At 34.4% G+C, this 17,502-nt stretch overlaps 1 protein-coding gene across 5 annotated transcripts in view; it reads left to right on the top strand.

The window, feature by feature from the left end:
- The window catches only part of EXOC2 (exocyst complex component 2), a 286,884-nt gene that overhangs the window by 114,280 nt on the left and 155,102 nt on the right, over positions 1-17,502 (top strand). For all 5 annotated transcript variants that reach the window (XM_059399325.1, XM_059399328.1, XM_059399324.1 and 2 more), the window contains 4 exons: positions 6,392-6,537; positions 6,670-6,751; positions 7,539-7,641; positions 13,126-13,244. In XM_059399325.1, coding sequence (XP_059255308.1) covers positions 6,392-6,537; positions 6,670-6,751; positions 7,539-7,641; positions 13,126-13,244 — 450 coding nt within the window. The remainder of the gene's footprint in view (positions 1-6,391; positions 6,538-6,669; positions 6,752-7,538; positions 7,642-13,125; positions 13,245-17,502) is intronic.

Here is a 17,502-nt window from a genome sequence, read left to right as displayed (position 1 = left end):
GGTTTGGGAGAAGGGGGTGGGATTATGGACATTGGGGAGGGTATGTGATTTGGTGAGTGCTGTGAAGTGTGTAAACCTGGTGATTCACAGACCTGTACCCCTGGGGATAAAAATATATGTTTATAAAAAATAAAAAATATAAAAAAATATATATATGATGATTTTTTTCTAGAAAACAAGGAAATGAAATTAATAAACAGAATTAGGGGTCCATGTATGAACAATGGTCATGATGGTCATAAGACTGAAAAATACCAGTAAGAATATTTTTCCCTGCAACATTTAAGCTGTAGGAATATATTTTATATTAAGGAAAAAAATTGGATTTAGGGGCGCCTGGGTGGCTCAGAGGGTTAAAGCCTCTGCCTTCGGCTCAAGTCGTGATCCCAGGGTTCTGGGTTCGAGCCCCACATCAGGCTCTCCACTCAGCAGGGAGCCTGCTTCCCCCTCTCTCTCTGCCTGCCTCTCTGCCTACTTGTGATCTCTGTCTTTCAAATAAATAAGTAAAATCTTTAAAAAAATATATGATGAAGAAGATGGGATTGGGAGGGAGACAAAACATAAGTGACTCTTAATCTCACAAAACAAACTGAGGGTTGCTGGGAGGGAGGGGGTTTGGGAGAAGGGGGTGGGATTATGGACATTGGGGAGGGTATGTGCTTTGGTGAGTGCTGTGAAGTGTGTAAACCTGGTGATTCACAGACCTGTACCCCTGGGGATAAAAATATATGTTTATAAAAAATAAAAAATTAAAAAAAAAAATAAAATAAAATAAAATAAATTAAAAAAAAGGAAAAAAAAAAAAAAAGACTGATGAATCACAAGCCTGTACCCGTGAAACAAATAATATATGTGAATTAAAAAAATATATTCTGCCATCTGCATAGAGAATGGATTAGGAGAGAATTAGACTAGAGATAAGAAGATTCATCAGATAGAAGTGCTGAGGACTTTTAACCAAAACAGAGGTAATGAAGGTAGAGTGAATGGCAAGATGAGAGATTTAAGGAGATGAGAAAGGCAGTGTTTGCAGTGGTAAGTAGGAAGAAAGTAGTCAGTGATGACTTTCAGATTTCTGGCCTCAAGCAGAGCAAGAAGGAGCAGGTTTGGGGCCTGAGGAGAAGAGAAATAAGAAGAGAAATACTCAGTTCGATTCAAGTTTGAGATTCCTGAGGATTGTACCTATGAATATCTTTCTGGCTCTCACGATCTCCTAATTGTGTGTGTCACACTGAGCAAATTGAATGACCTATCTTTGTTTCAGTTGCTTGCACTATAAAATGGAGATAACAATAGTGACTATTTTAGGGTCATAAACAAGTTTAAGTGGATTAAGAAATAATACATCTTTTTGGAATAATTAAGAAGAACATAGGAGACTTACTAAGTTTAAAGAATAGCACCTAGCATAGAATAAGCATTGCATATAGTATGTATGTCTAGTATGTCTTCATGCTACCCACCAAAGCTTCCCAAAACTTTTTAGGTTATAAGGGATCCATAGAGGTTAAAATGGTTTTTCTTCCTCCACAGCATCCTCATTTTTTTCTTCCTCTTCCTCAGTTCTTGCCAAAGAAAAGTGAAGTGAGGGTCTGTGAGTTGATCATTAAAACCTTCATATTAAAGCTATCTACCTAGATTCACAATCCTATTCCTGTGCTCCGAGTCCCCTAAAGCTGACATGCTTGAGATTATCGCCCTCCTCAGCTCTGCTTCCAGGGTTCACTCAAAGGGAAATCCTAAGGGTTCCTCTTAGGAACTCAGTTGGTCCCGTAGGATGATGCTGGGATGTCACAAGGAATGCTCTCATGAGATCCCCTTAAAACAGCCAAGGCTGATTGAATTATCTTTGGGATGGTTAAGAATAAGGAATTTCTTTGTGATGAGTATTCTTTTAAAAAAATATTATATGTTGAGGAAAGTATATGTAAAGATTAGTCTTTTTTGAAAATACATTATTATTGACTCATGCCATTTATTACATTCCCATGATTTATTTTAAAACTGTAAGTTTGCAGTTCTTGATCTCTTTGACCCATTTTGCTCCCAGCTTTCCTCCCCTCTGGCAACTACCAGTCCATTTTCTGTGTTGATGAGTCTGGGTTTTGTTTTGTTCTGTTTTGTTTTTTAGATTCCACATGTAAGTGAAGTCATATGGTATTTATCTTTTTCTGTTTGACCTTTTTTCATTTAGCATAATACCTTCAAAGTCCATCCTACTGCAAATGGCCAGATTTAATTCTTTTTATGGCTGAGTAGTATTCCTGTGTGTGTGTGTGTGTGTATTGTGTGTTTATGCATGCATGTGTCTTCTCTCAAGATTAGTCTTAAGCTAACTGACATCACAAGATATATATGATTTTGGAGTCACCAACATAGATATGGTATTTGAATTTAACAGGATTGAATGATTTGACCCAAATTGTATGTATAAAATTAGGAGAAGAAAGACAAGGTCTTAAACCACTAAGGAATATTGGAACCAACTTTGTAAAAAAGGAACTGACTTGGTGGTGTGCTGGTAAATGCTTAACAATTGGCATTCCAGAAAAGAAAAGAAAAGAAAAGAAAGGAAAAAGAAAACTAACCTTAATATTAGCATTCCCAGTGTATAAATTTTCCCATCATGATTGATTTCAAGCTATCAACTTGAGATTACTGAATAGAATTTGAGGAAATGGGAATAGTTGGCTCTTGGGAGCAGTATGGAACTTTTTTCTCATTCCCAAGATTCTAGTTCTCTGTACTTTGGGTAGTGCTATAGAATTTCATTGTCAAGTATGGCTCTCTAAACAAGCATGAACTTTTGGTTATGATACTATTTGTGTAAAATCATTATGTTATAGATGGCAGCATATCTAGTCATTATCTGAAATCTGTTGAGAGAAACTGAGACACATAGGGTAGGTTTATTAGGTCTCTGTAATCCTGGTTTTGTGTTTATTTTAAGTGTTTATTTTAAAGTTATTTTAAATTGTTGGGTACTTTTTGTTAGGTACCTAATCTCATTCAATTTACCTATTCCTGGAATAAATTGTGTTACGGTGTGTGTGTGTGTGTGTGTTGTGGGAGCAGTCCTTCCATTTACCTTTGTCACCAAACTCACATCAAGCAGAGAGTATAGGTTAAAAATCACTTCTGTCATCTACAGTCTCGGTGTCAGTGCCTTGAAAAGGACCAATAGGGTCACTTCAAAATAAGAGAAAGTATAATGCTTACTTTAAATAAACATACTTGAAATTAGAAGATAATCATTAGTATTTAGAATTATACAACTAGTTTTTCTAGATGATAGGAGTTTCTGATACAATTAGTTTTTTTTCATTCTTAAGGATATAAGATCAATAGGGAGATATGAGTTTGACTAGTTAGTATGCAGTGTGATTGTGTCGTGTCTTCCCATCTTTTTTTTTTTTCAGCTTTATTGAGATATAATTGACATGTAGCATTGTGCAAATGTAAGATATACATCAGGTTGATTTGCTACCCTTGTATCTTGGAATACCCTTAGCATTAGCTAACCTTAGCGTAAGCATAAGCTTACCTTAGCATTAGCTAACACCTTCGTCACATCACATAATTCTGTTTGTTTTTTGTGATGGGGACATTTGAGATTTACTCTGAGCAGTTTTCAAGTATATGATGTATGTTGTTAACTATATTCACAACACTATGCACTAGATCCTCAGAATGTATTTATCTTCTTACTGGAAGTTTGTAGCCTTTGATCAACATCTCTGCATCTCCCAACTCTCTAACCCCTGGTAACCACCATTCCTCCCTGTTTCTATGACTTGAGGTTTTTTTGTTTTGGGGTTTTTTTTTTAGATTTCGTGTTTGCATGATACCATGTAGTTTTTGTCTGTCTCTGACTTATTTCACTTAGCATAATACCCTAAAGGTTTATCATGGTCTTCTTACACTGAGAAAAATTTTATAGCTCTTGTTAACCTGACTATGACAGTGGCAGCTCAGTGTCTTTATAGCAGCCTTGCTCTTCGTGCTTGCTGTGCATCTGTAACTGAGACCATGATAGTCACAGTCCTATGAGCTAGGGGTGTTGTGACACCCCTCGTGAGAAGAAATGACCAACTTTCAGGTCTAGAGTTGCCCAAGGCAGGATTGGTTCTGCAACCTGTAAGACCTAAGTCATTAGGTCTTTAGTCAATAGTTTTTCACTATTGTTCTGCGAGTACACACTGGTTGTTCAAATTCCTGCCAGTGGCCCTAAAATTGGATGTTCTCAATGTGAGAAGGTGAAGTAAAGATGTGGATAGATTGGTATGTGGGGAAAATTGTTCTTGGGAGACATGAACAATGTCTGACTGATGGATTATCTATAATGTCTCTTCATGTGTGAACACCACCACTGAGTTTAGTGATTTTGTTTTTCTTAATAGTTAGCCCTACAGAATAAAGACATTAAATGCATTTTGTGAGCTGTTGGTGATTTTTATCTGCTTAGTTTCACTGCTTTCATTTATTTTATTATTGATATAATCATGCAGTTATCAAAGAGCTATAAACTCCCAAAATTTTATTGTGAATGTGGTGTAATTCATAACACAATAACAATTTATGGATAGACATTATTTATAAATTAAAATTATGACTTCATAGCGTATTTCTCTATGTGCATGTTAAAATTCTCCATATATACATTTCTGTATTTATTTCTGCCTATAAATTTTTCTCTATAAAATTTTTTATGTTATTTTATTTATTTATTTGACAGAGAAGATCACAAGTAGGCAGAGAGGCAGGCGGGAAACAGGTTCCCTGCTGAGCAGAGAGCCCGATGTGGGGCTCAGTCCCAGGACCCTGATATCATGACCTGAGCTGAAAGCAGAGGCTTTAACCCACTGAGCCACTCAGGCACCCTCTCTATAAATTTTTTTTTTAAAGTTTATTTAATAATAAGTGAATTTTCTATGCACACTTGTTTTTGTACTTTCTAGGGGAGTTAAAATTATTAGTTGGTACTTCTTTCTTACCTTTAAAATACAGTGAGCAAAGTCTACTTTTGAATATTTATACTTTTGTCCTGAATTCTTTCATTGTGCAAAAAAAAAGTGCTTGGGAATTTAACATCCACAGCCCACATATAAGTAATCAACTGTTTAAAAATTTTTAGTGACATTTACATATCCTTTCACTTATGAAGCCTCAAAGGCAAAAAGTTTATATTTTTAAATGATAAACAAACATGTAATTTTCTGTGAAGAAAAATGTTTTAACCCTAATCAGATTTCAAATACTACATTTAGCCACCATTATGTGGTTTGGTGGGAAGTAGGGAATATATTTTTTCTCATCTTATAGAGATTTAGTATTCTGCTTTTGAAAGCATGTGGTGAAAACAGCTATCTTGACAAAGTTTTTCTATTAGGCCTTTAAAATTTCAACAATTTAAACATTATTTAGATAAAACAATTATGTTACAAAGACAACTTTTAACATGATCAGGCCACCCACAGTGGAGACTAGAGAATATGGCATGAAAGCCACCCAGTGAGACTGAGGTAATTTTTTCATCTTTGCTTAAAGTATACTCAGTAGACCAGATAATGTAGAAACTTTTTATGAGCAGCGATCAAACAGCCAAAAACAGTTATTCTTTTTCCCCTCTTTTCTTGTGGCTAATTAAAAATATTTGACAAGTTGAAAAAGTTAAACTTTGTAGCCAGTAAATTTTGCTTTAGATAAAGCAATTTTTTCATTATAGTGATTTGTATAGTTTGAAGTATTTTAGGTTAAAAAATATACATATATATAAAATATTATGTTATATATATATAATATCCAGTGTGTATAAATTGAATTAGCTGATGTAAGAAGAAAATATTCATTAATGATATGTTAAAATTTGTCATTTAAGTTGCTTATGTAATTATTTGTGCATGTTGCATAAACAGATAATTTTACCAAGAAATAGAATTAGTTCAAAAATACTTCTTTTGAACAACTTTCCTGAAAAATAATTGTTTTTCTTGTTTTAGTACCATATAGTGCAGGTATTAAATCCGGAGAATTTAATTCGTGTGGTTGTGTGTACCTATGTGTATATGTGTGTGTTTTAACCTATTATCTGAACTAATGAAGTAATCTAAGGACCTATAATTGCTATACAATTTAAGAAGAGTAGCTAAAATAAATGTAGGTTCACATTAGCAGTTTTATTTGGGCCTGGTAAATATGATTATTTTTAATTGGATACTATTTTTAACATATGAAAAAACTTAGTGGGCAGAGTAGAAGTGTATTTTAGAAAACCGTAAAAGATCTCCAAAACAGCTAACTTATAAAAAAGTCTATTGAGTTTTAATGTAAAGCTACAATAGCAGCCTATCATTTTGTTTTATTTAAGCTTTTTTTGGTCTTTTTAAAATAGGAGCAAGTAATACTGCGGACACATTATTTCAAGAAGTATTAGGTCGAAAGGACAAGGCAGATTCCACTAGAAATGCACTCAATGTACTTCAGCGATTTAAGTTTCTCTTCAACCTTCCTTTAAATATTGAAAGGAATATTCAAAAGGTAGAGTACATATTTATGTACCCATGGTAATGATGTCATAAATTTTAAAGAGTTACTTTTTAAAAAAAATCTTAATCAAATGCATGCATGATACTTTACTGACAGTCTCCAAAATGTTTCTTTATTTTAAAGGGTGATTATGATGTGGTTATTAATGACTATGAAAAGGCCAAGTCACTCTTTGGGAAAACGGAGGTACAAGTTTTCAAAAAATGTAAGATATGTTTATTACTTTTAGGTCTCCTACTTTCTTTTTACAGGAAGAATGTAGAATGTATTCTGCAAAGAAAGTTATGTGCATTTTAATTTTTGTTTATATGGTGCTCTTTTAAAAATGTGAAACATTACTTCAAAAATAACATGGCTTTTCTTACCAAAATTTAGAGAAAATGAAAAACCGTGACTATAGGATAGGTTTAGGATAGGTTAGTCTTGGACATTCTTTGCCTTTTGTTAACTGTGATGATAGTAAAAAAATATTTTTTACTGGAAAGAATCAATTATGGATATTTTATAGAGATGGAAACTTATGTTTTAATCTTCTCTCTTCAGAAAAGCCATTGTTAATGAATTCTAATCTTATTTTAAAGTGAACTGAACAACTGTTGAAATTATCTTGAATGCAGGAGTTATAGAAAATAAGAAAAGCCTAAAATGTCATGTGGTAAGGCCTTATAACAAACAGAAATATCATAGGGCTTTAATAAATTCCTAAATGAAATCCATAAGGATTCAGAAAACTTAATTGCATTTCTTTATTGTGATACACTTACATGCAGTGAAATGCACAGACCTTACATATTCAGGACAGTGAGTTTGACAAATACACACACCTACATAATCCACACCATGGACAGAATGTATTTGTCACTCCAGAAAGTTCCCTTGTGCCTCTTCTTGGTCAACCCTTGTCCCCCAAGGCAATCACTGTTCTGCTTCCCATAATTTGATTTTGAGTTTCCATCCTTTAAATCTTATATGTTCTTTCCTTTATAAAATAGATTACGCTGAAGTAGAAACACGGATTGAAGCTTTAAGAGAATTACTTCTGGCTAAATTGCTTGAGACACCATCGACTTTACATGACCAAAAACGTTACATAAGGTAAACCCTCAAGAATTTTGATAAATCACATGTATCTGTGTAATACTAGATACATCATCTAACTCTTAAAACTAATTTAGGGGAAATTAGGAAATTGATGAAATGGTGAGAGCGAAGACAAATAGAAATTTACAAGTATCTGCTATGGGACACCAACGTTCTTTTGTATATTAAATTTAGGAGTACTCAAGGCAAGAAAATTCTGCTCATTGTTTGGTAATTTCTTCCTCCTGCTCAATATTGGCTTACCTAAGCCAGTAGGACAGTGTAGGTGTTGTACTCTGTGGGTACCCATAGACCACAAGGCAGGGGCTCCCTCTATGGTTTAGAGTACAGCATTGTCATTCTGGGTAGGAAATTCTTTATGCCACAGAAGTGGGCCATGGCTCAGTGGTGGAGAAATTTTTGAAAGGTTTTAGTATTAAAAATAAAAAATAAATTTTAAAAATTGCAATAATATAAAAAGTGATGGATACCATGGTATGATGAGAAGGCCTTAGAAGGAAGCAGTATAGCATAATGTAAATGAGTAAGCTAGTTGTTCCACTTGCATTCTCTTTTCAGTTTCTTCATCTGTGAAATGATGTGATAACTATCTGTATCTTGGGGTAGTTGCAAGCATAATCAAGAATACATTTAAGGATTAAATATAGCACCTGGCATATAAGTAGTCAATAAATTGTGTATATATCATGTTTATACCAGGATTTGGAGACAAAGCATATAAGTTAGAGGCTTTTTATATCTGTGATTTAAAATTAAAAATATTAACATTATTTTCTGCTGGCATATTTTGAATGTGGCCTTTATTCTCAGAATAAGCCATATTTTCCAAACTTAATGCCCTCTCTAATTAGTGAAGTTTATTGAATATTCAGTACTTATAAAAATAATAAAATGACTGTATATATTTTTGCATTTAGCTGTCATCACCGTATGACCATTGAAAATAATTTCCAGGTATGAAAAGAAGGTCTAGCCTGAAAGCTGCTAAGTTTGCCATCGGGAAGGAGACAATGGTCCACACTCAGACCTGTGGTCTTGGTGACTTAGGAGAAGAGTAGCAGCATGAGCCCTTGTCATTGTCATAACATTTGTGTTACTGAAGAGGAAAGGGACAGGAGGCTTTAAAAGGGGAGTGGAGAGAACTAACATTGATTGCTGCCACTACCAGGAGTCTGTAGTACATTCAGACATCACGCTAGATACTCTGTGTACGCCATTTCTAATCCTCACAGCTGTCTTGCAGGGGTATATGTCTGATACTTATAATATAGGTGAGGAGACTGAGCCTCAGACTTCATTTTTGCTCAGTGCACATAGCTAGGAGTAGGACTCACTCATGTTTGTGCTTTCAAAGCCTATCTTTGATTTTCTCTAAGCCATCTCCATAGGAAAGAATGTATTTGTGGGATTTTTTCTGGCTTGTAGAATCATGGAAATTTAAAGCTAGAAATAAACTACATGTTAGTTTTCCATCTGCTTTTTCTTTTCTTTACTTTACTTTTCTTTCTTTCTTTCTTTCTTTTTTTTTTTAAACATATAAAGAAATAGAGTTCCAAGGAGGTTAATCCTCTCCTGTCCAGGGATACACAGCTGATTAGTATATTATTATCTGTGTTCCACTATGTGACTTAATTGAGCTTTGTATTTATTTACCTATTTATATTTATGCTATTAAATTTGCCAGTAGTAGTATGTTAATCCTTATTGAATGTATGATTTCTTTATTTAGTGAATTACCATTTATATAGATAACTAATATATAGTTCTTATGACTAGTGAAGATATTAAAAAAGATTTTTTGAATGGCCTATTTAGGTGCTTTTTTCCTGTCATTTTAAAGGGAAGAGAACAAGCATTTCAACAAGAATATCAAGTAGTTTACTTATTTTGTAATCATTATTCTATTTTTGATGCTTTGAGAAGACATTGAGCAATTAATTTTATTATCCTTTTAAATTTTTAGTTATTAATAAGAAAAACAACGTCACAACAAGGTCAGATATGTTAGACTTTGGAATCTGGCAGTAGGTATTATGAGCCTCAAGTAGGGAAGGAGACCACTTTATCATCAGCAAAGTATATCTTTATTGGTTCTCTTCCATTGAAGTTATGCGTGGTGTGATTGAAAATCAAATTACTACTGTATTGTTTCACTTTGGTTGACTGTCTTGTCTAACTAAACATTTTGGATTATTCTTACTCTCCTTACTATAGCTTTCCTGAGAGGCGAAGTTATTTCATATGCTTCTTTCCATATGAGTGTAATCCTATCCCTGGTAATTGTTAAAAATCACGTCAGAATATGGCTAAAAAGTATAAGGCTTAAGTTTTAAAATATTGAGCATGTGTGGCGCCTGGGTGGCTCAGTGGACTAAGCTGCTGCCTTCGGCTCAGGTCATGATCTCAGGTTCTTGGGATCGAGTCCCGCATCTGCCTCAGCATCCCTGCTGAGCAGGAAGCCTGCTTCCCCCTCTCTCTTTGCCTGACTCTCTGTCAAATAAATAAATAAAATCTTTTAAAAAAAATACTGAGCATGTGCTCATCATAACTATAATTAGCATTCTTTACATTTCCCCTCTAAAAAAAGCTGTCAAATTTCTTTGATAATGCAGTTTTAGAAGAAATAGTAACATGTACCATATTTTAAACAAAAATCTTTGAAATGAAATTGCAGTTGACTGTTGAACAGTGTGGGGTTTGGGGCACTCTCTGCCCAGTCAAAAATCCATGTGTAACTTGATTCCTCTGAAACTTAACTACTAATAACCTAATGCTGACTAGAAGCCTTATCAATAATGTAAATAGCTGATTAACACATTTTGTATGTTGTATGTGTTACATACATACATACATACATACATATATGTATGTGTGTATATATATATTATATCTATTATATATATATGCTATTCTTAAAATAAGCCAGAGAAAAGAAAATGTTTTGAAGAGAATCATAGAGAAGAGAAAATACATTTACAATAGAGTACTGTAAAAAATCTACATATAAGTGGACCTGCACAGTTCAAACCCATGTCGTTAAAGGGTCAGTTGTCCTTTGTTAAACTACATACTAAAAAAAAAGAAGAAATTTATTGGATTAAGTCATTTAACCAAGGAGAAGCCTACCCATAAGTTGTACTTTTGAATCTTCTTTCCACTGTAGAATTTCCAAGAGACCACATTTATCTTTCTTTATGAAATTCTTTTAATGTAATACCCATTAATAAGATTATATAAGGGATTATTTTAAATTTTGCAAGTCACCTATTCACCATGTAAAAGATTATGTGATTTTTAAAATTATTAAAAGAGTTTAATTATTTCTCTTATAATGGACCATTTGTATTCCTATTCAGTAGTTTAAAAATTAAAAGGAAGCAGCTTTCCGAAGAGTATTCCTGTAGTTTACTACTAACACTAAATCTGAGGATGTTATATGACTGAAAGTGTTAGGAGAGAGTATTGTAGAAGTATTTGGAGGCAAAATAAACTTATCTAAGGAGAATGCTACGATAAATTATTCCCAACAAGAAAGAATAAAATATGTTTTTTGCAAAGAAATGACACCGTGTACTATTTATCATAGTTATATTCCAGATGAAAAAAGCCCTTTGTGAGAGGAAGAATCATATTAGTTTGTTTATGCCAGGCTAAATGTATTTTGTTAGACTGTAGTTTTATTCTTGGGGTGTTGTTAATTGATTTGTCCCTTTCTCAACACAGATACAGTCTATTTGCAGCCTGTAAAGAGATTCAGGGAGGGGTAGAAGGGCCAGCTCTTTGGCTGACTTTGAGGCATCTTTGTACAGTGGGAACCCCCCCATTTAAGGGGCCTGTTTGCCGGATGATCAAATGCCCAGCTCTGCTCAGAGCCCAGGCTGTCTGCATTAGCTTGTAAAAGGTCAAGGCGTATAGTTCCTAAATGTGATGTACGATGTCTCAACAGTTTATTTATTGCTAACTTATTACAAAATGTTTCTCCTCTAATTAATTGCTAATTGAGATGTCTGTAAGTAAGGAAATACCTAGTACTGGAGGAACGTGGGAGAGAAGCATCTAGTGTATCCCTCAGTGGTTAGAGTTTGGCTAGAGGTCACAGCCATTAATTAAAATTTTATCATTGAACAAAAATATTTAACCACAATACAACGGACAGCTTATGGTTTAAGAACAATTTCAAGACAGTAAATTAAGCTTTTGGAGTTGATTTAATTAAATTTAATGTATTGCAGTAGTCCCTCCTTATCTGGATTCATTTGCATGGTTTCAGTTAGTGTAGGGCACTGAGGTCTGGAAGCAGATGATCCTCCTTCTGAAGTACAGTCAGAAGGTCAGAAGTAGCTTAGTGCTGCATATCAGTGCCTCCATCATTCTCCTCACTTTGTCTCATCATATAGGCATTTTATCATCTCACATCATCCCAGGAAGGGATAAGTACAGTATAGTAAAATACTTTGAGGGAGAAGACCACACATAACTTTTACTCTGATACATTATATGTTGTAATTGTTCTGTTTTTTGTTAATTGTTGTTAATCTCTTATGTGCCTAATTATAAATTAAACTTTATCATAGGTATGTATGTATAGGAAAAAGCAGTATATGTAGGGTTTAGTACTATCTGTAGTTTAACGCATCCCCCAAGGATCTTGGATTATATTCCATATGGGTAAGGGGACTACTGTATGTTTATATATTTTGTGATGGCCAAATCTTGAATAATATGTGTCAGAAATTTTTCAACTGAAATATACTTTAATTTTCAATCCGGGTTTGGATATTTTATATACAGAGACGACTTTGAGTATTTCAAAAACTATTTAAAAAACTGCCCATCTATACTATATTTTCTAAATAAATATATTTTCTAGAGAAAAATGCTCATCTACACTGTATTTTCTAAAGAAATATTTTCTTAGGAAAATAGAGTTCAGATGTTAGAGGTAAGTGCTTATTGTCACCATCTCTCTTTATGTAATAAAATAGCATGTTAGATTGCAGCGAAAATAATGTCACACTGCCATCTAGGGGCCATTTTTCAAATCAGAAAGCAATGAAAAACATTTGAAATTTAAAAACTATTCACTAGGTGTCCTCTGCTGGCTTCCACTTGTATTTTCTGTAATAACTGAGAACTAAGTATGGAAACACTCTGAACTGAATGTAGATTTCAAGATAAGTTCTCACTAAGGATTTAGGATCATTGCAAGTTGTCTCTGTCTTTTTGGTTGTCTTTGTATAAAGTTCTTATTTTTAAAAAACACAGTTTTATTGTTAATTGCATAAAAAGAAATTTGAATATTATTTCATTTAGAATTAAGTATTGAAGACTAATGTTGACAAGTGCTTTACTAATTGATAATATTTTAGGTTTTCTTAAAAAAAGAGTAATGATTTAATAGTATACTAGCTTTTCTTTTGTCCCTTATTCATGGCTCTACAGAAGCCTCCTTGGTCAAACTTGGCCTTGCTTTTTCAGGTACCTGTCTGACCTTCATGAACCAGGTGACCCTGCTTGGCAATGTATTGGCGCCCAACACAGGTGGATCCTTCAGCTCATGCACAGCTGCAAAGAGGGATATATACAAGACTTGAAAGGCAAGGCTGCTTCTCTTCTAGTGCATTATGCCATTCCTTATTATCAATTTAATACATTTTGGAAATGCTTAATGATTAAGGGAATGATTAATTTTCTTGATATCTGTACTTGTTTTTTGTTTTGTTTTTGTTTTTGCCCCTGGTTAGCATTATACCTGAGTGAATAACAGGGAGGGATGAAAACTCTCTTGATATCCCTATTTTTATGGTCAACAGCCAGTATTGACAAAGGTTTGATTTAAGGAATAGTTAAACTTCTATGGGAAATAACGTGATGTAGAAATATTAGTCTTTAATAAATAGTAGTAGTCCATTCACTATTCATCAAATATATGTTGAGCTCTGCCATGTGCCAGGCATTGTGCCAAGTACAGAAGGACAGCTGTGAATAAAACAGACACGGTCCCTGCGCTCACAGTATTAAACACTTAACTCACCAAATACAAGGTTGTTGACAAGCGATACAAAGAAAAATCACAATATTCTGAAGGAGTAAAACTGAGGAGCATACTTTAGATGGTCCATTTGGGAAGGTGTCTCAGAGAAGCCTCCTTGTTCACTAAGAGCTAGAAGAATGAGAAGTAGCCTGCTGGGATGATTTTAGTCTGAAAAAGGAAAGGCTGTGAAATAAGTTTGAAGGAAGAAGTTGCAGGTGCATTCACATGCAGGTTTATCAACTTCTTTTTGTAAAATTCTATCATCCCACAGATATTGAATGTATTCAATGTCTGCTGTGCTGTGTGTTGGCCTCTGTTGGATGCTAAGGATTCAGTAGTTAGTCTGGCAGATGGGCCTGGCTCACTCAATACTTATAAAATAGCCAGGGGTGGGGGGATGTGGGGAGGAGATAGACAAGAAAAGTAGAATGGACTAGTAGAATACAGTGTTACTTTCTAAGCCCGAGAAGTTCTTCCTACCTTGGAACACTTAGGAACAGCATCCAATTCAGAGTTTTGAGGCCACAGAAGTGACATTCCAAGATCTGAAGAATATCTGTATTGGCCAGTTGAAATAGAGGAGAGGAAAAGGAAAGAGGTAAAGACCATTCCAGGAAGAGAAAATAGAATGTGCACAAGACCTCAAGCAAGAGATGTCCCCTGAATTCTCTGTGGCTGGAGTTTAGTGCACAAAATGGCAAGAGTGGAGGCTAGAGTTAGGTGGTGTCAGGTCTTGTGTGGACTTTGTTAGCCCTTTCAGGGGCTTTGGACTTGATCCAGAGGACATTGGGGTGACCATTAAGGATATGAAGTGGAGGAAAGACCCATTGAGACTTATTTAAGAGACAGCTCTGGGGGGGAGCAAGACTGGAACAGTACAGCTGGTTAAGAGGCTGCTATGGTGATTCAGACATATCTCCTCCCATGAGGTGGAAGATGTGGAGAAAGAGACAGATTGAAGAGTTATTCAGAAATTAGAGTTGATAGTACTTGGTGATTAAAGAAGGAAGAGGGGATTAAGGGGAAGAGGGGATTTCCAGATACCTGACCTCAGCAACTAGTTATGATGATGGCACCATTGAGTTAGGAAGGCTAGCAGAGAAAAACATTTTTTTCCTTTTGTTTGGACAGATTGATTAGGCATTGTCTGGCATGCAAGGGAAGATACCCTATAGGTACTTTGGATTTAAAGAGCAGGAGATTTGGATGTGATTTGTGTGTAGATGGTCCCTGGAAGTTGATGCATTCACCCAAGAAGATGAAAAAAGGAAAAAATTTAGTACAGAATCCTGGGGAATGATATTTACAGGCCTAAGAGAAGGGAAGCCTACAAGAGATGAAGAAGTATTGGTCTGCTGGGCTAAGGGGAAAACAGGGGTTATCATGTCACAAAACCACAGAGGAGAAGAGTGATCAGCAAGTGTTTTAAGATGAAGAATAAGATGAATAGATGTCCTTTAGATTTAGCACAGAGGCTATTGTTGGTGACCTCGGTAAGTACAGTTTCAGTGCCATGAGATGTCAAATAGAATATATAAAATAAGAAATAGAGATACTTACAAGACAAAGTTTCCAGGAGGAATAAGTGAGGCAACATAAGAACAGTCCTGGAACAGAAGGGAGTACAATGGAGAGGTTACCATTATTTATTTATAGCATAGTTTTGTCTTGAATTACCTGGCTTGGTTTTGAGGACTTTCCAGCTGTGATTTTGTTTTTTCCTAGTCTTGATATTCAGGAAAATCCAAAATCTCTTTATTCATGCTACATCAAAATTCCTGTTAATGTCATTAATTATTTTATAGTTTTAGCAGGTGAAAATGACCTCAAATGACATACATAGTCTGTAGTCTTTAGGAATATTTAGAGGGCCTTACATATTTGTTTATTGAGTGTTCATTATTAGCCAGGATTCCCTTAACCACCCATCAGAATCCCCTGGGTGTTTTTAAAGACTGTCAATTCCTGGCCTTCACTTTATGCCTACTGATCGTTTTAGAATCTCTAGGTCCAGGCATCAGTATTTGCTAAAGCTTCAGGTGATCTAGGAGCAGTCTGGATTCATAATCTGGGCACTATATGCTGTGCTAGGGACTGGAAGTACAGTGGTCAGCAGGATGGACATGATCTGTGACCTCTTAGAGCTTGTAATCTATTGGGGAGGACATTAATTTTAAGAGTTACATAGGTATATTTAAAAAAGTACCATGAAGTAGAGCATAAAGAATTCTACTCCAGTCTATTTAGGGGGAGGTCCAAGGAAGTTTTCTATAAGAAGTGGTATTTCCATTGAACCTAAATGATAAATATCAGTTATCCAGATAAAGAGGCATGAAGTAGCCCAGATTCTGAGAAGGTGCTCAGTAAATGTCACCCTATTCCTTACTTCACAAAGTAGGTTAATAAGTATGGTAATGATATTCTCCAGATACAAAGAAGACAATTGGTCTAACAAAGATCTTCCTACTTAGGTTAAGAAGAGACAATCTGACCATATAGTTTGGTTATGAAAATATTTGAATTTTGGGGATATGTATAATTTATGAAGACAACATATAAACTATTTGAAATTGGAAAAGTACCATGAAATTTCATATATCTTATAGTCACATCCATAACAGAAATATCTGATAACCAATATTCCATTGCCAAAGGTATGAATCTTTCTTGAAGATAAATGGACACATGCTTTTACCTGAATGATTCCTTCCCTTCCATCTTGGTGTTATATATTGCTATATGTAATCATCCAAAACTATTTAAAATGAGTATGTCTGAAAATAAATTGATTAAAAATAAATTGATAGTTTATGTGTAATTGGAGCCCTATCTTTTTAATTTACTGTCCACGTTTGTTGCAGAACTTGCTCATCACTTAAGAAATCATGAAAAGAATATATTTTTTAGTGATGAGCTTTACTTATTTTTATAAGTTGGTCTTTTTGATTAGGAATAAAAACATAACAATTAACAGCTCTTTGAATTTAATCTGCAGGTTTCATAACAGTACAATGTAAATTTCCTGAATATATTAGTTACATATTCATAGATTATTTTTATTTTTTTTCAACGTTCAGAAGAACATCCTTTTTTTTTTTATTTTCAGCAAATACTAATATAAACAGCATAGATAATCCAAACAGAGAGAGCCTTTTAATTGGAAAATTGGTGTGTTCTTTGAGCTCATATCGGGATGAGTTTTTATGATTTTGTTTTGAAGAATTCCAAATAAATATGATAAGATAACCTCCCATGTACTTAATCTAGTTTCAATTGTTATCAATTATAGCTCATCTGATTTTATTTGTACCCTTACCTGCTTCTTACCTTCCCTCACCCTGAATTACTTTTGAAGCAGGTCACATTATTTTATAATTATTTCAATATGTAATTTTTAGAGATAAAAATGCTTTTTAAAGACTGTAACCAAAATGTCATTATCATTACCTAAAAGTTATTAATAATTTCTTAATGTCAAATGGTTATTTTTCAGAATTCAGGAACTGTTTATCATATCCAAGAATCTTTCTAAGTGCATTGATACCAAGGCTTTTTAACTTATACTCAGTACAGAGGCAAATGACAGGAAATGTGGCTTGAATATAGATTGAACTGAGCATGTTTCCTCTAATGGAAAAGTAAACTATGGCCCAATGTAGCCAGTTTGCACTTAGTTACTCTTCAGGTTGTTTTCATTAATGCCTATGTATACAGGTCATTGGACACATGTTAGCTCTTTAATATACACTTGCTACATTTACACAGGTAATGTAATCATATATAGTATAGGTATGTGTATGTGTGGATATATTTATATAGAA

This window comes from Mustela nigripes, chromosome 5 (assembly GCF_022355385.1).
Source record: "Mustela nigripes isolate SB6536 chromosome 5, MUSNIG.SB6536, whole genome shotgun sequence".
NCBI classification, from domain to species: Eukaryota; Metazoa; Chordata; class Mammalia; order Carnivora; family Mustelidae; genus Mustela; species Mustela nigripes.
Note: the sequence above shows the minus strand (reverse complement) of the source record. Positions and strands in the feature narration are given on the sequence as shown.